The sequence below is a fragment of the Azolla caroliniana genome, unplaced genomic scaffold (assembly GCF_043228905.1).
Source record: "Azolla caroliniana isolate FFs.n. ecotype wild unplaced genomic scaffold, voAzoCaro1.0.p SCAF_21, whole genome shotgun sequence".
NCBI classification, from domain to species: domain Eukaryota; kingdom Viridiplantae; phylum Streptophyta; class Polypodiopsida; order Salviniales; family Salviniaceae; genus Azolla; species Azolla caroliniana.
Window position 1 is genome coordinate 1,451,000 of NW_028230456.1, and position 23,857 is coordinate 1,474,856.

General features: G+C 37.7%; 1 protein-coding gene across 2 annotated transcripts; it reads right to left on the minus strand.

Annotated features, from left to right (window-relative positions):
- Window positions 1-1,679: 1,679 nt before the first annotated feature.
- LOC147850231 (Pseudouridine synthase family protein) lies at window positions 1,680-12,716 on the minus strand. Of its 2 annotated transcripts, XM_087336359.1 has the most exons (9): window positions 11,932-12,713; window positions 11,652-11,707; window positions 11,482-11,564; window positions 10,469-10,547; window positions 10,229-10,339; window positions 9,415-9,524; window positions 3,219-3,302; window positions 2,298-2,335; window positions 1,680-2,191 (listed from the first exon to the last, which is right to left on the minus strand). In XM_087336359.1, the coding sequence occupies exons 1-9, from the start codon at window positions 12,686-12,688 to the stop codon at window positions 2,118-2,120; spliced, it is 1,392 nt and encodes a 463-aa protein (XP_087192485.1). In that variant the 5' UTR covers window positions 12,689-12,713; the 3' UTR covers window positions 1,680-2,117. The 2 variants fall into 2 exon arrangements, with proteins under 2 accessions (XP_087192485.1, XP_087192486.1); XM_087336360.1 differs by lacking the exons at window positions 1,680-2,191; window positions 2,298-2,335; window positions 3,219-3,302 and adding an exon at window positions 8,101-8,280 and having other exon boundaries at window positions 11,932-12,716.
- Between the last annotated feature and the right edge of the window lie 11,141 nt (window positions 12,717-23,857).

A 23,857-nucleotide genomic window follows, 5' to 3' on the forward strand; every position in this document is an offset into this window, starting at 1 on the left:
AGTAATCCGGAAATTTGATTTAATTAATGGAGATTAATTGGATAAGAGAAAATTAGGAACCCTGTAATGATGCCATGTAGAATTTGGATTTTTTTTCAACCATAATGACATTATTTGGGCAGTTTCTACAGACTATTGGTAATTTGTCACACATCGTACACAAAAACATTGTATCAATTAGTTTCCATATCGCTTGGGATGTCAGAGCATTGTAATGATAAATTAAATTTATTTTCAGCATACTGTTTGGAGAAAAAATTCAGACGGATACTTTTAAAATGCTGAATTGGGAAAAAAATACAAGTTTTGGTCACCGAGGTCACCAGGTTGGTGAAAATTTTGTGAAGATGGGTTGCATTAGGGAGCTTCTTTTATGTCATCATTACTTTTGGAAAAGAAGCATGGAAGGAGAGCTCAACCATGACGTGCAGCTCCACCATCTAGTCAAGACTAATTATTGGAATTTCCCTAAGCCTTTTTATCTTATAGCTATTGGTACGCACGCATGTACACAAGTCTCATTTGATGCTTCCTCCTATCAATACCCATCAGGTGCAACGGAACCAGTTATGTGCAAACGGTAGTTCATGAAGATAGCTCCTTACACCATTCACGTATGTTTATCCAGCACTGATGAGCTAACCTTAGTTAATGAACTCTTTATGCCATCCAATTACTTGTTTGCACAGTGGGGTTTCATTAAGGTTTTATCGCAGTATCTTGTTAACTTCATCCAACCAATGGGGATTATGTAGGTGTTTGACCAGTATGCAACCTAATGACGTCTTTGATAACATTGACAGGAGCAACTTCATAAGAGTAGTCTTTACTAAAGCTATAAACGACATAAACCAAGCAATAAACTTGATGACTAATGAGCAAAGCTCATCAATTGCATTGCCAGCGAAATACTTCTTTAGAAGATCCAAAATGTGTTCTTACAAAGCCACCTTGAGGTCAATTAACTAACATTATATATAGTGTTCTTAGAAATAATTCCGTAAATAGATTGATTTGATGCACAAATTGGATACAATACCATAGCTGTAAAATCTGTTTTTCTAGTTGCTACATAGCACGTGCAAATCAACATTGGAATGTGGAAACTCTTTGACCTTCCACGAAGGCTACATTGATAAGAGACATAAAACTCATATTCATGATGCACTCGAAACAAAAGGGGATGACATTGTGGAATTAAGGGCCATTGAAAACGAAATGCTTAGTGTAGTCACAATCTTGCTATAGAGAATGAGATTGTACGAAGTGGGGCAAAAAAGTCATCCAAAATCGTTTCCCACTTTCGATCAACACATAGACACAGAATCATGTGGCACCCTTGCAACACTTTTTAGATCATATATTATCTGTTACCAAAGTACATGGCTGTGGAGGATAACCATTGACATTGTGATATGATAGGTACAAGATGGTGTTCAGAGTTGTACACTAACTGAATATAGTTTAAAACAATGCGATCATACACATTCCAAATTCTCCAAAAGGAGTTTGAGAATGTTAAATTAAATAGAACACAGGCAATTACCAGAAGATTGCTGAGTCTGAGATCAAGTTACATAACCCAGATATGTAGCATCAAGTAAACATGATTGCAATAACAAATCACCTCATTATAGATATGAAAATGATAAGAATTGATCGCATGGCACAAGGCAGACAACAGTGAACGGAGAAAATAATTAAACTACACTATTGTCCCAAAAATATGGTAAAAATGTCTGACTACTCAGTGTGTACATTAGTGCAATATATGTATATTACACACAAGATTCTTCACAAATGAGATGACTTTTTGTTAAGATGATACTGTTTGAGAAGTCATCAGCAATGAATGACTCAAGGTCATGTGATATGGAATCAACAGTCACCAAAACATGCTACAAATATTTGTGACACCACATTCAATGATGTGGATGATCATTCACCATCAATAAAAAATAGCTCAGCATATATATGACAAACAAGCTCTTGGTCTTTGTGTCCTTGTGATAGTGGTTGATTGATGGCTATTTGCCTGGATGACCCTCATTCATAGTTGCTCAAACATTACTTTGACAACAAACTATGTGTTTTTGCCTCCAAAGTTTCCACTAGTATCAAGCACCATATAGACTAGAATATGTCTCTGCTAAGTCCTGGAATTGCCATGCATCATCCACACTCAAGTCACCTGCAAATAAATACCCCCAGACTATAATGCTGTTGATTCTGACAAATCAATGTTTTTTTGCCAACAAATCAATGTAAAACATATACACACACATAAAATGCCTTACCAATTTTCTCACGCCTTAGTTTTGTTAAATGGGCACAACTACAAAAAGAAGATTTGAAACCTTGTCAGAATGTATAGTAAAGCAAGCCTTTCTTTGTGAGAAAATTAACTTTTACTCTTTAACAGTAAGGCAATTAATGATAAGGGTTGACTCTATGTTGTATATACAATATGGTACAGTCTCAAAACAGACAGTCATCAGGATGCAACCTGAAATAAATAGCGGAATAGGTCTAAGGAACTGCCTTTGAGGCCAGTGTACTGCTGGTGCAAAAAGGAGTGACAGTGAGGCCAAACCTGACTGCATCTTAAAAAATCAGCACATACTGGAACCAAAGGCAAGACAGTTCTTAAGAGATTGCAGAACTGGCCAAGAAAGGATGCAAGGCTAAAACGATGATCTGGACCTACCTTGAAGCCACATAACAAACATGAGCTTTTATTGCCAAATACTTTGATGTCTTGTGATCCCCACCACCATGAGGGCCACTTAACATGATCCTTTCTTCACATGTAGCTCAGAGTAACAAATATCCTCATGCATGATTTTGATGTTAAAAATAGTTTTGTAATAACGTTATCGATTCTTTCTAAACCAATGTCTGATGTCCTCTCTTATGTTTTCTTCTTTGTGTTTATATTCGAAGAGCTGGTTCATGATAGGAATAATCCCATGTTGCAAAGACCTCAAAAAGATTGCATAGGCATCAGAAAGAACACAGTGGGTAGTGAGCTGAGCATTTCAACCGCATTGAGCACTGTACTAGGTTTTCTAGCATTGTACATAACCAGCTTTCTTTTATACATAATATAAGAATAGGCAGTGTAAACTATCTGTGAAGTATGGAGTTTGTATAGAAATTAGAATCCTAACATGTCAATAATACAGTCCTTGATCCTTGACAAAAAAAGAAATGTGTACCTGTTCAAAGCCCTCCCCATGTCAGCACATAGAGAACGTATATATGTTCCTTTCGAGCAACGAACATAGAAATCCAGCTGTTGCCTGTAGCCCCACGTTTGAGGATGAGCTAAGTTTCCTCCACAATCTTTCTCAAACATTGTAATTTAAAAATAAACCCGCCATTACGTTTTAACCATGTATTGGAGGTTAACAGTAACAAATTTATTGAAGGGCAGCATGAGGATTAGGGTTTAGGTGAACCAAAGAGGGAGAGAGTCTGAGTGAGAGAAAGGGAGAGAGAGAGAGACGCATGCTGTCTTGGGTACAAAGAGTGTACCACATTTTTTTGGTTTTTAGATATAGATATATATATATATATATATGTATATACAAGTCAAAATGTGTTACAAGTGCGTTCACACTCGTGCACTAATAAAAGGCACGATGGTCCTTTATTCCCAACCTCCCACCTAAAGGAAATGTGCCGTGAGGAGAAAAAAAGGAAGAAGAAAATCAGTTAAGTCCAAGTATGTACAGAGCTGAACTACATACATCTATCCAACTCCCATCATCTGTCGGCAATGAGCAAATCACTCAGCTGGAAGACCCTTCGTGAGAAGATCTGCAGAATTATCATTTCTATGTACTTTGACAAGCTCAATGTTCTTGCTGTCAAGTACATCTCTGATGAAGTGATACTTCACCTGTATGTGCTTCGTCTTTGCATGAAAGACGGGATTTCGAGCTAGCATGATAGCACTCTGACTGTCACAATGAAGAATAGGTAACTCTGTAATGCCAAGATCTCTCACTAGATATGAAAGCCATAAAGCCTCCTTGCATGCCTCAGTGGCAGCAACATACTCTGCCTCTGGCAACACTTCTGTAGCCTGGAGATCCAAGGGACCGCTCCTCCTGTGAAAGTAAACACATACCCAGAAGTAGACTTTCTGCAGTCCGCGTGACCAGCATAGTCCGCATCCGTAAAACCAACGATAGATGCCTTTTGCTTTCCAAAGCAAATGCACAAGTCCTTCGTGCCTTTGAGGTATCTCATAATACCTTTCACCGCTTCCCAATGCTTTTTACCGGGATTTGCCATGTACCTACTAACCACTCCCACTGCAAAAGCAATATCAGGGCATGTAGCAACCATTGCGTGTATCAAACTGCCAATGGCTGAAGCATATGGAACCTTAGACATTTCAGCCTTCTCATCATCAGATGCAGGGCTGTCTTCTGCACTGAGTTTCAAATATGGAGGCAATGGAACCCCAATTGTTTTCCCCCCTCCATATTGAAACGCTGAAAAACCTTAGAGATATACTCCTGCTGAGATAGAAAGAGTACCCCTTTCAACCGGTTTCGGAGTATTCGCATGCAAAGGATGTGATTTGCATCACCAAGATCCTTCATATCAAAGCTGCCATGAAGGCTTTGCTTCAATGAATCCAAGGCATGAATATCCTTGCCAGCAATCAACATATCATCAACATACAAAACCAAGATAATCAGGCTGCCATCTCATGCCTTCTTGGTGTACAAGCAATGCTCCACTTGACTTCTACGAAAAGCTTGAGACCACATAAATGTATCAAATTAATGATACCATTCTCTTGGTGCTTGTTTCAACCCATACAAACTCCTTTTGAGCTTACAAACCATCTTCTCTTTGTCTTTAGCCACAAAACCTTCAGGCTGCTGCATATATATGTCTTCATGCGGATCGCCATGTAAAAAGGCGGTCTTCACATCCATCTGCATGAACTCCATATCTTTAGCTGCAACTAAGCCCAAAATGGTTCTTAATGTAGTCATCTTGACTACAGGCGAGAAGTCTCATCAAAATCAACTCCATATTCCTGCTTGTATCCGTTTGCAACCAATCTTGCTTTGTACTTTGGCGAGGAATTAGAAATGACCTTCCTTTTATAAACCCATTTGCATGGAAGTGTTTTCTGCCCTTTAGGCAACTGCACCAAATCCCAAGTGTCATTTTTCTCAAGAGATTCCATCTCTGACAACATGGTTTTATACCATTTCTTATTGTCCTGTCTGTCCATTGCTTCCTTGAAGCAAGACGGTTCGCCACAATCAGTCATCATGACATAATCAGCCACACTGTTTGCATCAGGAACAAATCTGTCAGGTTGTCTAGTAACTCTAGACGATCTCCTAACCCAATGCTCATTGTTTGGTAGCTGTTGAGCCTGCAAATCATCATTTTCAACTTGTTGTCTAGGCATTACAGACTGCAAATCAGCATTAAAAGCTTGCTGTTCTAGCCGTTCCTGCACATTTGGTGGCTCATCATTATGGGCAAAGGCTGGCTGATCATTTCCAGCCTCATTTTCTGCATTTGCAGATAAGTTTACAGCAGGTGTTTGCTGCTAAAAGGTATTTTTTCTCAGAATACAACCCTATGTACTTCCTCGGTCTTTTCGGGTTGTTTATGCATGCAATTTTCCCGGAACATAACATCATTGCTGCGTACTATTTTTCTTTTCTTGGGATCAAACAATCTATACCCCATTTCACCCTCGCCACCGTATTCTAGGAAAATACATTTGCAGGACTTTGGCTCAAGTTTGTTGCGTTCTTCTTTACAAATGTGCACAAACGCCTCACAGCCAAACACTCTCAAGCGAGCATATGAAGGTGGCTTGCCCGACCACACTTCTTGGGGTATTCCCCCTCCCAAAGACCTATTAGGTGACCGATTAATCAAGTGAACAGCTGGCATAACAGCCTTTGCCCAAAAACCATGGGGTAACGCAGCATGAGATAGCATAGTACGGACCCTATCTTGAATAGTCCGATTCATACGCTCTGCAACTCCATTTTGGGGTGGATTATAAGGGGCAGTGAGTTCCCTCTTTATCCCTTTGCTGTCAAAATGCTTGGAAGGCCTTGGACACATTCCCCACCATTGTCAGAACGAAGACACTTAGGTGTCTTATCAATTTGATTCTCAACTAATGCCAAGAATGTTTGAAACTTGTCGAGCACTTCATCCTTGCTACGAATAGGGTAAACCCATACCTTCCGTGCAGCATCATCGACAAAAGTGACTTAGTATTTCTTTCCCCCTAATGATAGCCCTGGCATCTGACATACATCTGAATGTACTAACTCAAGAGGGGAAGACTTCAGTGAAAGAGACCTTTTATGAGATGTTTGTACATGTTCACCAAAAATGCAATGATCACAATGCTCAAATTCAGCATAACAAAGACACGGCAAGTAACCCAAACGAGAAAGTACTTTCATACCAGTTTCACTCATGAGTCCCAACTGGCCATGCCACAAAGAGACACTTGGCTGCTCAGTTATGGCAACAACATGGTCACTCACACTAGATACATGAAGAGGATACAAAGTATCACTTTTACTACCCTTGGCAATAACTCTAGATCCCTTACAAATCTTCCATTTCCCATCACCAAAGGTGGTGTGAAATCCATCGTCATCTAGCTGTCCTGTGCTAATCAAGCTCTTCTTGAGCTGAGGTACATGCCGTACATGCTGAAGTGTGAAAGCAGAACCATGCTGAAACTGTAATTGCACAATGCCAATACCTGCAATTTCACATGTATAGTTGTTCCCAAGATTGACAACACCATGTCGACCCCCTGTGTAATCTGAAAACCACTAATGATGAGGGGTGATGTGAAAAGAAGCACCGGAATCGAGCATCCAAGTGTGCATGTCACCATCCATATCTGCATGTAAAGCATGTTCTCTATGGCATGAAGAGACAAAGTACATCATTTCCACTATCATTGTAATGAGTGACTACATTCACCTCTTCAATTTTAGCATTGCTTTTCCTCAGTTGAATGTCTCTCTTCTCTTCTATGCCATCATCTATCTTCTTGCCATTTCCTTTCTCTTTCTTCCATTTAAAACAATCATGTTTAATGTGACCCTTTTTGCCACAGTGATGGCATTCTACATCTTTACCATGTGATTTACTATGGCCATTACTATCAAATTTGCCTCTCTACTATGACCTACCCCTAGTATGCAACGCACTAGAGGACTTATTGGATGCATTGTTTTGCCGACTCATCTCTTCCATGAGTAGAGAACTCTCTACATCGGCATAAAGAAGCATCGCATTTTGAATTTCTCATAGAAATCCTGAAAGTATCCCAACTTTCTGGCAAAGTGCAAAGTAAAAACATGGCCTTAAACTCATCATCAATGATGAATTTCAAGCCAACCAGCTAGCTAAAAATGGAATTGAACTCACTCAGGTGAGTTGATATGGGTGTGCCCTCTGTCATGCGCAAATCCATAAGTTTCTTAAGCCAATAAGCTTTGCTAGCTGCCGTCTTCTGGGCATATAGTTCCTCTAGTCTAGTCCATATAGAATAGGCAAAGTCCAAACCTTCAGTATTAAACAGCAAAGCATCAGAAATTGACAACTCAATAGTCGAGCATGCAAGCTCATTCATCTCTTGCCAATCATCAGAAATTTGATCCACACTATCAGAGCCTACAAGATGTTTCTTCTGTACATGGTCAAAAATGTGACCTGCTCTACACAAAAACTTGCTTTGCAGAAAACGTGACCTGCTCTGCAGAAAAAAAAACGTGACCTACTCTAACTTGCTCTGCTGTGATACCAGTTTGAAGGGCAGCACGAGGATTAAGGTTTAGGTCAACCAGAAAGGGAGAGAGAGAGAGAGAGATGCACGTCGTCTTGGGTACAAAGAGTGTACCAGTTTTTTTGGTTTTTAGATTATATATATATATATATATGTATGTATATACAAGTCAACATGTGCTACAGGTGCGTTCACACTCGTGCACTAATAAAAGGCACGATGACCCCTTATTCCCAACATTTATCAGGATACAAAACACGAGTACAATACTAAAAAACTGAAACATAGGACTAGTTTACTCAGTTCTAACACGCATGGTTTATAACTAAACATACCAAATTACAATATGCATGCAAATATAGAATATGCCACTCTTCTCATCCCAAGTATTGCTTTTCTATACTTGTGTAATCCCATTCTTGCTTAGCAAGGTTTTTCCCTCTGAGTTTATTAAAACTCTGCTTCATCTGCCAAATATTCACGTGTTTCAAATTTCAACAAAAGTAATACAGAATGTTGGCTATAAACTCCTATGCAACTGCGTTGTTTATAAGATGCACGTACTATACCACTATCAATCTATTAAACAAGAATTACAACCCATTCTCTGATCAACAAAAAATTTGCATCGTCCATACATTTGTTTCTTAAATGCTATGTTAGAGAAAGAACACCAGCCAAAAACAGGATGGGTTAATTTATGGAAAGGTTCAAATGCAGTGTACACATTAGTGTACTACATAGCATTGATGAACACATATTGTCAGACCAGTGGAGTTAGAGCATTGATATTAGAACATTAGAGTAAATGGGTCTATTTCCTCAAAGTAGGAAGGATTTCAGCATCCTTTTCCTTTGGTTTTGCATCGTCCATACATTTGTTTCTTAAATGCTATGTTAGAGAAAGAACACCAGCCAAAAACAGGATGGGTTAATTTATGGAAAGGTTCAAATGCAGTGTACACATTAGTGTACTACATAGCATTGATGAACACATATTGTCAGACCAGTGGAGTTAGAGCATTGATATTAGAACATTAGAGTAAATGGGTCTATTTCCTCAAAGTAGGAAGGATTTCAGCATCCTTTTCCTTTGGTTTTGCATCCAGATGTACTTTAATGCAATAAAGTCTGACAAATAGAGTTCTTTTTTGTAAAAGATTTGGACATCACAGCATGCATATCTACTTAAAGAGGAAAAGATTTCGGCACAACCTACTCTAGGGATACTTTTAAAAGACATACAAGAGTAACGACCAGAAACCTTTCTACAGCCCATGAACCATTGCACTCATCCAATCCATAGGACAGGACATGCATTTCCTAATCGCATAGTTGATTATAGGGTTCCCACAAACCTTAGTAACTATTTTAATCAGAATGTGTTCTATGCTTCTTGCTTGGATAAAACAGGGCCTGAAATTTTAACAAAAAATGTAAAGTTTCCTCCGTATTCCATGACAAGTTGGGGAACATTCAAGTAGCAAAAAGCATGATGGTGGTTCCGATGAGGTCTTTGTCCAGTGCATGAGCTATATTACAAAAGACACAGGAGTATTCCACAAATGTCTGAAGTATAATAGGTTGTTATAAGATTTGACCTGTCTTCCTTGTTCCTCTCTATTTGAAAATCATATATTGTTATCTTCCTTGCAGGAACATCAATTTTTTCACCCCGCCTTGCCTTCTCATATAACCTTTCGCCTTCAACCTTTACAGAGAAAGAGAAAAAACAGAAGTAAGTAATCATATACCATAGGTATACCTGGAATTTATGGCAGCTTTGGTAGATATAAGCTGCCTTTTCCATGGGACTAAATAGTATCAATTTTAAAACAATAATACATAAACACCTTTCGATAAATCCAGATATAGAAACATATCTACATTAATTCCTCATGCATGAAAGCACCATATGCATTGATAAACAATTTGTAACCATCCATTATTCCCATAGTCTGACTTCGAAGATCATAAACCAGAAACAAGCCTCTCATAATCAGGTTCATCAGTATTTCTTCACTTTGCATCTCCTGAACAATAATGCTCAATCCTCCTTTGATCAAAATACAATACCTACTCTAATGCACATATCCTAAGTCATAAATCATAAATACCCATATGTAGAGAAAGCGATTGCTTGTATCCAAGAAATACACAATACACGTTCTGCTCCAGGGTCACATCATAGTCCTTGATGAATCAAACAATTTATGACAATTAATTATTCTTTGCTCCATTAACAGCAACTTTAGTGGAAATCAATCGATGGCAGATGCTAAAGAAATTTTGCAAGACTTCCATCAGAGCATCAATACAAAAACCTAAGATTGAAATACATACACAGTTACCATTTGGCACAATGAATATCAAAGACATACAGTCTACAAAGATTTAGGTGTCCAAAAGTAATACCTTAATTGCAGAGAACATCGGTGGAATCTGCATAATTTCTCCTACAAACCTTTCCTTTACTGTTTGGATGTCGGTGTCAGTTATGTGATCCCAAGACTTTCTTTCAATAATCTATTACAAAACAAATCATCAGGTTAGTATATCTACAAGAGAAAATGGTTAATCATCTAAACAGTTCAATGTGAGTTCAAGTGTGAATGCTTTCTAGTAAATATAACATCTGTCTATTAGTATTCACACCGGTGAATCAGCATCACAAGAAGATGTTGCTTCTCCCAACCGAAATGTGCCAGTGTAAACCTTTACAAGAGCTTGAAAGCTGCATCAAACAAAAATAGTGTTGTCAAAAGAAAATCTAACTCCAAATAAAAGTTAATAGAATGCTTCAGAAGAATCTCAACATCAAATTAGACTATTACAGTAGACAAACCAAGGATATATTTAGATTACTATAGGAACGAAATGTAATTTATATTATATTTGTTTTTAGGTTCGTGATGATACATGGGACTGTGTTCGATGACATTGCATCCAATCATCAGATATCCTACCTTCAAAAGGAACGGTAGTCTTCCTTAATAAAAATCATCTCAGGGATTGCTAATGTACTTTTTTATTGCAGGTTCTCAAATCATTATATAGTGGTGATAAATACTATCAAGACCATTTTCCGGTAGGGACGAGGTAAATGTAACCTTCCAATCCCTAAGAACAGCAGGAGTGTATTGACTACAATTGTTGTATATACTACCCATAATACATCCATCAGAATTATGGTCACAAAGGCAATTATGAATGATTTTTGTACAGATTGTACCCAGCTCTATTTTTTCTTAAATGGATTTATTCTTGATATCATTGAACCCTTTGCTAATCACACGGGGAAAAACCCAATTCCTCTTGTTGCGGCATATTATATGAAATGTAAAAAACTGGCATCAGATCTGAAGAATTGTGCAAAAACTAGATAGAATAATGATTTCTTGTTCTCAATCAGTAGAAACCCATACTTGATGCATGATTGGTTTCCCAGAAAAGAATGGCATTCAACAGTCTGACGATGGATGTGCATTCAACGAACTATATAGTGTTCTGTAATGAGTCGACATATTTACCCATCTTATGACATGTAGCAATTGTAAATTAATATTAGATTCAATGTTCTAGTTCTACACTTTTCTTGAGATGTGGAAACATCAGGCCAAACGAACTATGATATCGCATACCATTAACAAGTAAAGATCCTCACCCACCTATCTGCCAATTTCGTTGCAGGGCCTACACATACAACCAAAAGGCCAGTAGCCATGGGATCAAGTGTGCCCGCATGCCCTACCTGATAGTATAGATGACACACTAAATATCAATGTATAAAGAATTGGGTAAGAAAATCGTATGGCACATATGAGTGCTTCTTACATACTTTCTTTACTTGTACAAGTTTCCGGATTTTCGCGCAAACGGTGAATGATGTCCACCCTATTGAGAAGAAAAAATATTTTTTCAGTAGAATCCGTCTTTTAATCAGTAAGAGGTTCTTGAACCTGAAAGCCTCAAATCCAAACCCCTAAACCCCAATATTTGATTCTTATGAATCAACTGGTTAATTCTGTTAGTTGTGAACATAATCAATGCATAGATGTTTTCCAACCAAATCTAGATAACACATGCTGATATTGTAGTTGGTAAGATAGCATACATACCTTTTGGTTTGTCCATGAGAACAACGGTACCACCAGGAATGTTCCACTTCTGGGGAAGCTCCATTCCACACTTCAAAATGGGAGGCTCCGGACGACAAACATTCACGTCCACATCATCTTCTGCCATGAGCAATGATGTCTCTTCGCTGCAACCTTCCAAATATTCAATCTCCGGAATTACTGTGGCATTCCCCGAGCGATTCCTTTCAACATTCCCCTCACTATCTGAAGGAATTGTCGGCATGGCCCCACATTCTGTACGTAAAGATATCCCATGTGAAGCACCCGATACTGGAGTCTGAAAGAAACGTAATGATGAGAGTGGAGAAGAAGAAGAAGAAGAACGGCAACCACCAAACATAACACCTCTAAATCCATTACAACTTCTGGCTTTTGTTATCGAGAAACCGTGCGACGGAAGAACATGTATGTGTAGTCCTTCATTCCCCAGAGATGCCTTCTTTTTATGACATACTACACGATTATGATGGCGATGAAGAAAAAGTAGGCCTGGTAACGATGCGATGGAAGCGGAAAGCTGGAAACGAGAAGAGACGCCATGGATTGGATGAGGAGGTGGACTATGTCTGATGTCTTGTGATCGGAAGGAAAAGCCAGGGCTATCTGCTCTGTTCTTCATGGTCAGGAGGAGAACCGGAGAGGAGGGGTAAGAGGAGGTGGAGCAATAGTATCTAGCATAGCTGAAGCTGCTCATGGTTGGTGCGTGAATGGAACGAAGACACAGAGCTTCGGCCATGGTGATCTTTCTTTAGAAATTAGAACAGAGTTAGGGGCCCCTGGGGCTCTATTATGCCTGCACTGCACACTTCAGGTTTACATGTTATGTTTTGTATGTATTTATATGTATGTATGTATACAGTATGTATGTATGTATACAGTATGTATATATGTATACAGTATGTATGTATGTATGTATGTATGTAATGTATGTAATGTGCTCGTGTCTATTAGCTACCAAATCCTAAATAGGGCTGGGGAGGGAATCACGGCCACGGATAACAATCGGCAACGGTGCCGACGGTTCGGTTCGGTTCGGTTCCGGTTCGGTTTTCACAGTCCGAAACCACGGTTTACACGGTTTAACGGTTTTATTTTTATTTTTTTAAAATATTTTTAAAAAATTCAAAAAAAAAACAATTCAAAATTATTTCTAAATAATCTTTTCCTTTTTAGACCTTATTCTCACATTTTTAGGAACATCTTAAAAATTTCTAAAATTTAAAATTTTGACCCATGTTGAAAACCGAAACCGAACCACGAAACCACAGTTTTTACGGTTTAATGGTTAAACGGTTTGAAATTTGTTTAATGGTTCGGTTTGGTTTAGGTTTCAAAAATTTTAAACCGTTCGGTTTGGACCCTCTCAAACCGAATCGAATCGCACCGTTGCCAATTGTTAGCCACAAACGGTGCAGGTTGCTCAGAGGAAGGCGCATGCGATCTACACTGTCCGATTTGGATAAGAAAGAACGTGCGAAAAAAAATATCTCTGAGATCGCCCAACTCTAAGTCCTTGGTCTCCCAACCCTGACCCTTGCAAGTTGCCCAACTGCCCAAGTATTTTAGAACAATAAATGAAGTACTCAACAAAAATAATACTAAAATGTAATGGTTTAGTGGTTAAATATATTCTTTTTGGTTAATATAGGTGCAAGGTTCAGATCTCTTTTCCTCTCTTATTGAGAAGAGGGTTTATTTTGCTTATTGGTCAATTTTTATTTTTTATTTTTTTGGTAAAGCACACAATTATATTAATTGTATGTAAAATCCACTTAGTTACAATACTTCTTAGCGTCCTCTACCTATCATATTCTATGTAAAGAGAGGGATGTTCTATATTGCTATTAAAAAACCAAAATATGCATTTGAATATCAATACTTTTTGGATGTTAGATTATTGGTCAATTTTGATATCGTTTAAGTTTTCTTCTTCCTCAACTTCTTTCTTTTTTAGGGTTTCGACATTTGGTTTTGGGATTTTAGCACGAGCAATTGATTCTTTCATGTATATTAATATTCCTCCCATCAACGAGGAAGAGATTAATATATGATTGACTCAATATGTGAAGCTTATCGATCAATATATGTGCTACATATCAATCACACTAAATATTGGCAATGCAACATTTCTTTCTAATGCACCTTTTCCTTAGATGATATAGTTTGCAACAAAAATACAAATGCAAAACCAACTTACTATAATAATGAAATATGTTTCAAATCAAACCACCATTACACCTAAGGTTCAAATGATGTTTCAAAAAAACAATAATTCATTAGACTAAAGGAAAGTAATGGAAATTGGTCTACATTAGGGTTTAGGGTTTAGGAAAGTAATGGAAATAGTTCTACCGTATTTCACTTAGTGGAATATGTTATTAAACCCCAACATGCTTTCTTCTTTTCATATTCCATCTATTTAGTCAATATTGTACCTCTTTTTACATGCAAATCAACACAAATTCAACTATGAGATACTCGAAACGTAAAACTTAAAACATAAATCAACATATTACATACTTGAAACATAAAACTTAAAACATAAATCAACATATTACATACTTGAAACATAAAACTTAAAACAAAAATCAACATATGACAACTAGCAACTAGCATGTATATTAATGTATTCTTCCTATCAACGAGGAAGAGATTAATATATGATTGATTCAATATATGAAGCTTATCGATCAATATACGTGCGACATATTAATCACTCTATTGGCAATACAACATATTAATCACACTTCTCCCTTAAAAATGCAACACTAACAAAGAGGTTAACAAAATTTTCTTATAAGATGAGAAGTTTACTAAACAAAATAATGTCAAGAATATTGATATTTGTGACATAATGTATGCAAAAAGAAATATTTGTCTACACCTAATATAACATATGAAGATCATAAAATAGCTATAATTTGCAACCATACTTATGTTGGAGTTCACAATGGATTAGAGTCCACTTATTAGGATTGAGAGTGAATCAATATATAATATAGACCCTAGTCAATCCAATCCAACTTTGAGATGATTTACCATACACATTGTCGTGTGGCGCGTGACACACGTGCCAAACGTCGGGATGTGCCCGTCACAAGTGCGGACAAGCACCGAGCCTCTATCCGCTAATGGTTATGGATGATGGGCGGCTGAAGTGACGCACTAATGTGGTGAGAGTGAGAGTGAGAGAAACAAAAATTGAGGAAGTTTTTAAGATAGATAGATACATACATACACATCACCAATAAGATAACTAAGTTTTCTTATTATTAATTTTCGATTTGATACATAGATTGATTCATAGATTGTTTGATTCATCCATTGATTGATCCCCCCCCCCCCCCATTACACAAGCCTTACGAGGGTTTTTATATGTTTATCTAGATTCCTTCTAACATGCACAAAACCATGGGCTTGAACCCATGGTTTTCGGGCACACGGTTTTCCTTGTGGCATGCACAAAACCATAGGCTAAAACCATGGTTTTGTGTACACGGTTTTTTATGTTTGTTTCCTATGGAATACTAAATATGAGAAGAAAATATACAAACCTAAAGCACTTAGTAGTAGCTTTAGTGGTAAGATAATTGCTTCCCATCTTAGAAGTGCAAGGTTCAAATCTTGCTTGCACCTTTCTATATGCACTTGAATGTCATCAGACCCTAGGCTAATTTTCATATTTATAATCATGTGTATAATGTGAGTGAAGCCACACTATTTCACAATTTCTCCTATTGGACACAAAACATCACGACATCGTTTGATTGAATCATTCTCGAATGCGAATGCACGTATGATACATATGGTTCATTCTATGGCTATATGTATAACATTACATAGTATTTTTTAGATATAATTAGAATTTTGTGAGTGAACCTTATTTCACTTAGTGGATTCTATTACTAAACCCCAAAATGTTTTCTTCTTTTCCTATTCCATCTATTTAGTCAATGATGCACCTCTTGTTACATGCAAATGAACACAAATTCAATCTTAAAATATCTAAGTTGGGATTTAAATTTAATAACATTTCTCCTAAGGTAATAAAGTTGACCTAATAAGCCTCAAGTAATAATAAGTAATCTAGGACCAATATTCATTAAACTACTAATGGTGCTATAATATTTTTCAACTTTAAATTTTTTGTGAATCAGACTTAGAACAACCGAATACTAATGATTACTACTTAGGTTAATCTCTCATAAAAAACATGTCATCTTGCAACTCATGTTAATCTCTCATATATGTACTGCTACCTATGTACTATTCTATATGCAAACATGCATTTACTTCTTTTGTAAATCCTTTTGTTGCAATTTTGTCAATATACACGAACATATTCTCATCAAACATATAGAATGTTGCTTGGTATACGTTGTGATGTTGATCATGGCGTAAGCGTGCAACGGAAAAAAAATGCGAACTTGGGAAGTAAGCACCGGGCTTCTTGTCAAAGAAAGAGGAGAAACGAAAATAGCTTGTATTGATATATCAAGATGATTACAATAATATTTGACATCTATTGTTATTCCCCCCCGTTGATAAGGTTACTCTTCCCCTTTTTATACATGAGGAAGGTGGGTGCATGAGTGCCAAGTGTCACCCATGCATGAAAAAGTGGGTGCATGAATGGTAGGTGTTACCCATGTATTAGGAAGGTGGATGCATGAGTGCCAAGTGTCACCCATGCATAAGAGGCACCTACATTAGTGGGTAATAGCTCTAATACATAAAATACTTGATAAAAATGTACTTTGAATAAGTATTTAGCTTAATAAGTGGGTAATAGCTTTAATAGCTAAAATAGTTGATAGTGATAACAAGTGTGTTGATAATAGGTATTTAGCTAAAAAAGTGGGTAATAGTTCTAATAGTTCTAATAACTTTAATAACGAAAATAACTTATAGTGATAATAACAAGTGTGTTGATAATAGGTATTTCACTTCAAAATATTTTACTCGATATTATGTTTTATCGTAGATTCAACTAGCTATTATCATCCTATAGCGAATGTTCTTATCAAGTTATTAGCTATCACTTAGATAAACAACCATTTACAAAGATTTGCATCAATTCATATAATTTGGTAAATGTTGTTTTCTCATCGTGGCACGAAAATGTCACAACAACGTAACCATTCAATTGTTCCATTTGCATAATTAAATTTCTCCACACAAAAAACATGAATTCATCTTATGTGGAATATACAACAATATGACAAAAAATTACAATTTAGTCTTTTTATTCATGATTAAGCACATATTTACAGATTTTTTTACTGCCCCTTTGCATTACTAGCAATAGTGTGTGAACTATATTACAAAGAATTATACATTGCTTCGCCTTCGTAACATCAAGTAACAATTGGGATGTTAGATGAACTATATTTTTGTTTATCCAGACAACCCTTCTCTTTGACTTCAACTTTTATAGCTCACAGAATAAATTTCCGCAACCAGAACATTCTCTACAAAACTCGCTTTAGTCAGTCATAAATAATGTTGTTACCTATCCTGAAATATAATCGTGTAGTAGCCATATCCTGCAAAAATAGTTTCATGTTAGAACACATGTCTATTGTATGAAGTAGAAGACACTGCACTAAAAACAAATATGGATATACATCAATATAGATCTATCACGTCCCTAAAGCACCACGTTCAACATACGAATATAAAAAATTGTGTATATATGAGTTTATAGAAATATGTAAGTGTAAATATAATGCACAAAGAACTGCATTCATAGATGTGGGTATATGTCATGTATAAACAAGTAGATAAAAATATATATCATACAAGCAAATTGCATACAATCCTTAATCAAATACTATGGTAAGCATCTAGATGGACATCAAACATCAATCCTATTTCTTGTTTAAGATATGCATGTACCTGAATCGTAAGGAAACAGGAAAACATGCAAAGATCTTGAGAGCTTAGAGTCGCAGGAAAAGACACATTTACCCACAATATCACGTGGTAAAGTAATCAATGAAGATTGATAAAAGGTAAGATATAAAGAAACAACTCTGTAGATGCCAAATGATACATGAACAAGACTACAAGTGATTCTACCAAAGAAAAATGGCAAGTGGTAGGTATGTTTGGATTTAAGACCTTTTAATGCAACATCAAAGGGCATACTTATTCTCTTGAAGTTCAGCCTGAAATACTTGACAATTACATATAAGGAATCTTGTGGTTATCTTTCGAATTGGACTTGTTGAAGAGGATCAAAGAAACATTGGTTCCATTGGCTCATCCGAGTATAGTTGTGCCCCTATGAGTAGTTTTTGCCTCGAGAAAATGGGGATACCATCGTGTACACCACAATATACTTGCGCATCTATTGTAAATATCTAAGAGTGAGCCCAAAGATAAAGGCATCAGTCCTAGCTTCTCTCTTTTGCATTCAACTTAATTTTGCTCCATTCCCTAAATAATCTTACAATTGCAAGAGCAACAATGTTTAAATTGTGCTAGTATTTATTTAGGTGTCCGAGAAGAAAATTTTAAAATATTACAGTCAATTGAGGTAGCTTATTTATGGTATTGAGAATAATGCCAAGGTTGGGCGACGGAGGACTCCGGGTTGGACGATGGAGAACTCAAGGTTGGGAGACCGAGGACTCAGAGTTGGGTGACCTCTGACAAGGTTGGGTGACCAATGACTTAGAGTTGGGCGACTTCTGAGAGCTTTTTTTAGCGCGTGTTTTTTTTTTTATACAAATTGGATGACGCAGATCGCACACGCACTCAATTGAGCGACCTGCACCGTCCGTGGCCGTGATTATTTATGATTTATAACTTGCACCGTCCGATGCACCGTCCGATTTGGATAATAATAAAACGCACAACCAAAAATGTTGTTAGAGGTCGTCCAACTCTCAATCCTTGGTCGCCCAACCCTATCATAGGTTGCCCAACTACCTATTGTGGTTGCCCAACCTCTGTAACGTATGTGGTTGCCCAACCCTATCATAGGTTGCCCAACTACCTATTGTGGTTGCCCAACCTCTGTAACGTATGTGGTCGCCCAACCTACCTTTTTTTATGTGGTTGGCTTTTTCATGTCGAGGGATTAGGGTTTGGGAGAAGGTTTTGGTTGATATTATGATTTTAATGTGATATTATGGCTTGATATTAGAATCATAGGGAGAAGGTTTAGGGTTTGGCGTGATAGTATGATTGTAGAAACTGTGTAGGGTTTGGTTGATACAGTGAATCGGTTTATTCTCAAAAACTATTTACAAACTGTTTAGAACATCTTTATTGATATGTGATCTTAGAATGTAAATGGTTTACGGTTGGAGTGTGTTGATATTAGCTTGATATTGATTATTAATGGTTTAGGGTTGATATTATGATTTTAATGCTTGATATTAGAATGTGGCCCAAGTTTAGAACAAGTTTAGCTCATTGATCATTGAATAGACTTGCAAAAATTGATTGATTATTAATGGTTTATGGTTTAATCCTTTGCTTGATTAAAGTTAATATTGTGTGTGTTTGAGTATTAAATTCAAAAAATGTTTGATTACTTATGGTTTCTTTTCCTTGTATGGTGGTAGATGGCTGCTAGGTCCAAGTACAAAGACTAGTGGGATTCCGATAACGGTGAGATATATCCAACTCAAGAGAGGTACATCACGAACCAATTTCCCCTAATAGTGGTAATGATGTGTGATGCATGCATGATGACTGATGATTTGTTAAAGGGTTTTCCTTCGAAGACATTGGAGAAGTTGTGTAGCTGACAGGTGAGGAGAACATGGATCAGCCATTGGTGGTTCATCTGCCTCGAATCGAGCCGATACAACCCATGGAAACATTCAATGAAGATGCTCCTCCTGCAGATATGTGGATTTAGTCTCGTTGTATTATGTCGAACTTCATGTAACACATAAAGAAACAACAAATGCTCATAGCCTTAGCTCGTTGTATAAGGTTGGAAGAGATGCCAATGGGAACAAGGCATGTGCATGTATCGTGGCTGAGTATTGCCGCCTCTCGCCAAGATAGTATCGCAAAAAATGCGACATGGAAACACATTTATGTAGGGCACATGGAATTGATATAGTCCTACCACGAGGGATGCGGATAGAGGAGGAGGAGGGTACTCCGGGGGCATGCTTTAATAGCTATGAGCGTCAGAGATCACTCAGAAGATTCATGGATCCCAAAATCAAGTACCATAGAAATCAACAGTCACACATCCAGAAGTTGAAGGTTAGGGTTGTTTCGAGGTACAACTCTATTCTCGTTGAACTTTGACATGACACAAAGGCAGAGTTCGTGGCACGATTTATGGACCATGAGATGGCCATCTACGACTCCAAAAAGGATGAGCAATTGGAGATGTTGAAGAAGAAGATTGCATCTAGTTTGGATTCTTATGTAAGTATGAGCGAGGGTTCCATTCTTGATATGTGTTGGAGGGTTTATTGGCAAAATTTAGATAATAACACGTGTCTTATTGTGGTGAAACAATGTAAGAAGGCGGGGATATCCACAAAAGAGGGTGGTGTGTCCACTGATGTGGGTGAGGCTCTAAACTTATCTGAGGGTTGTGTGTCCACTGATGTGGGTGAGGCTCTAAACCCATCTGAGGGTGGTGTGTCTACTCCACCGAGACGGAGACGGCCAAAGATGCAAGTCTGACGGAAGGAGGTTGCGTCAAACACTAATGTTGTCCCCTAACATCAGATGCAGATGATGCGACATCAGATGTGGCCACAATACAAATTGAGCATGCCAAGGCGGGTAAAATGTGGATCCAAACACCGGACAAACACTGTTCCAGGTTGTTTTTTTGTGAAATATAAATTTGTATCCTCTTAAAAGACATTGAGTGTGAGTTTTTTACTCAATCTACGTATTTCTATGCATACAGGTACCGGCTGACCTACCAACGACTCGATATGGCCATTGATGTTACAGATTTAGATCTTGAGACCATGTGCAAGGATGGAGAAATGGCATCAACATGGACGATGACATTATTCACGTTGTTTATGGAGTACTCATTGCCAACTGAGGTGACTGAATGGTTCACCATTGTTGACCCACTATGGGTGCAACTACACAAGCAAACGACGAAGAGGCAAGACATCCTTGGGAAGGTGGCCGAACGTGATTTTATCTTCATTTTGATTGTGGTTCAGGGCCATTGGGTGTTGTGGACAAAGACAAGGCAAAAAGTTTCTAAGTTGACCAACAAAGTAGTCTTTTGCAATCCACTAAACAAAACGACGACTGGCAACGTGCGGAGTCTTGCAGAGATCGTGATTTGGACCATTTCATCTGAACCTCAGACCACACCATTGTGTCTGAGGGTTGACATCACCTATTGCATATCCTAACTCAGCCAAATGGTTGGGATTGTGGCTTTTATGTGATGAGGAATATACAAATGTTGATCGGGGAGTTCTTACGAGGATGGATATCTCCGACGTTTGTAAGTGTAGTTACAAATGTCTTATTCATGTGGTGTATAATTGTGTTCTTATACATATTTGGTGACAGGGCACAGAGATGTGGATGAGTGGGCACGAAGGGTACTGGGATTTGCACCTACGACCGGTGGTCCCATATTGTAAATTTTAGATTGGCTATAGAAATTTTATCATGGCTGCCATGGCCACAAATATTAGACCTTGGTTGTCACATAATGGATATTATGTATACGACGAATATTGTAAATATCGTCATATTATTTGTACCGGAGCGGATGTTGTACATGTGGTATTATATTTTGTTATACACGGATATTGTAATATGGTCACCACTTTTTGTATAGTGAGTAGTGACTCATTGTATATTGAAAAAAACTGATTAGTGGAAAAGTTGTTTATCTCAAGTGTTGGTAATCTTGGTAATCTCAAGTGTTGGACTCTTGCCCCTAAACCTGATTTAGATTCAAAGATATGTTGTTTTCTCAGTCATAGTGTGATTTGTGTCTACTGTATTACAAAGATATGTTGTTTTCATACATATGTTTTAGATTCAAAGATATGTTGTTTTCATATATATGTTATTTCATAACTATTTAGGTCACCCAACCCTCTTAAATATGGTTTCCCAACCCGTTTAAAAATATATCTTCTCGTAAATTAGGTCTCCCAACCCTCTTAAAAAACATCTCTTCTCATAAACAGGTTGCCCAACCTGTTTTAATATGGTCACCCAACTTATTAAACAAGTCGCCCAAGCTATTACTCAAGTCACCCTATTGTATAAATCAGGTCTCCCAACCCTCTTAAAAAACATCTCTTCTCATAAACAGGTTGCCCAACCTGTTTTAATATGGTCACCCAACTTATTAAACAAGTCGCCCAAGCTATTACTCAAGTCACCCTATTGTATAAATCAGGTCTCCCAACCCTCTTAAAAAACATCTATTGTCATAAACAGGTTGTCCAACCCGTTTTAATATGGTCACCCAACTTATTAAACAGGTCTCCCAACCTATTATTGGTCACCCAATTGTATAAATCAGGTCTCCCAACCCTCTTAAAAAACATCTCTTCTCATAAACAGGTTGCCCAACTTGTTTTAATATGGTCACCGAACGTATTAAACAGGTCACCTAACCTATTACTCAGGTCACCCTATTGTATAAATCAGGTCTCCCAACCCTCTTAAAAAACATCTATTCTCATAAACAGGTTGCCCAACCTGTTTTAATATGGTCACCCAACCTATTAAATAGGTCACCGAACCTATTACTTAGGTCACCCTATTGTATAAATAAAGTCTCCCAACCCTCTTACAAAACATCTCTTCTCATAAACAGGTCGCCAAAAAATGGTCATATTAAGGAATAAATTAATCACATTTTAAGTCACATTAATCCCTAAACCCCCTGTTGGTAATCAGAGCTAATTCATCCTCCAATTAATCACATCTGACATGGAGGGGACAAGTGTCGTGAAATATAAAAAGTCTAGACCCATAGAAGTGATCGAGATATAGGCCCATAAGGTAGATGATACGCTCACAGATGTTCAAAAGAGGTATCACACACGCTTTTGTAAAGGGGTCGGAAGGGGTGCGCGTGTGACTAGGTATGCTTGTCACCGAGCCGGTGTGCCCATACGACAAAATCCGTGCAGTCAACGTAGAAAGCTTTCATCTCAATGTGGGTGTACTTTTCATGTGGACGCTCAAAGGAATGAAGGAGTTGACCATGGGACCATGAACATTTCAATATATGGACCTCATACGGGTCATGTACCGGGAAGTAGATAGGATGTATATGATTTGCCGGCACACCCAAATGTTTTAAGTTGTTGCAAAGATGACCTTTTTTATGTTGGATGTGCACAACATGAGGCACGAATGAGCATGCGTAAGGAAGCATAACATAAGTCCAAGGCTAATCCATTAGACCTTATGAGTTATAGGTTCTTTATGATACCAAAGGAGGTCTATAACATGGCCAACAAGTTAAAAATTGGGAGTGCCATGTCAGAGGTTGATTGGTCTTCGATGATGCAAGATGCCTAATATGCACTTCGAGATCTTGGGAAGGTGGCTCATGTACAACCTTACTTGCCTGGTGATTATGGATCTTCCGCAAGGCAACCGTTCATCTTGGTGCTTCAAGATGAATGGATGTTAGAGATGTGTGAGCGATTGTCAGTAAACAACTAGCGATTGTCAGTAAACAACTCTTGGGCAATCAACTCCACATTTAAAACAAACCAATTTGGGTTGCCATTATATGAAGTTGTGGCCCCAAACGTCATGGGAATTGGCATCCCATCATGGTACATGATATGTAGTTCTCATAAGGGGTCAAACCATGAGCAAGTAGCTTTAGAAACTTGCTTGAGAGTCATATTCGTACGGAGCCCAATGTGAGGCCAAATGCGATAGTCATTGATAAAAGTTGGAC

Coding starts and splice junctions, on each gene's coding strand:
- LOC147850231 (XM_087336359.1), bottom strand. CDS start 12,688: ATGGCCGAAGCTCTGTGTCTTCGTTCCATTCACGCACCAACCATGAGC. Junction 10,548..11,481: donor GCAACGAAATTGGCAGATAG/GTGGGTGAGGAT, acceptor TGTTTGATGCAG/CTTTCAAGCTCTTGTAAAGG. Junction 3,303..9,414: donor GAGAGGAACAAGGAAGACAG/GTCAAATCTTAT, acceptor GTGGGGCTACAG/GCAACAGCTGGATTTCTATG.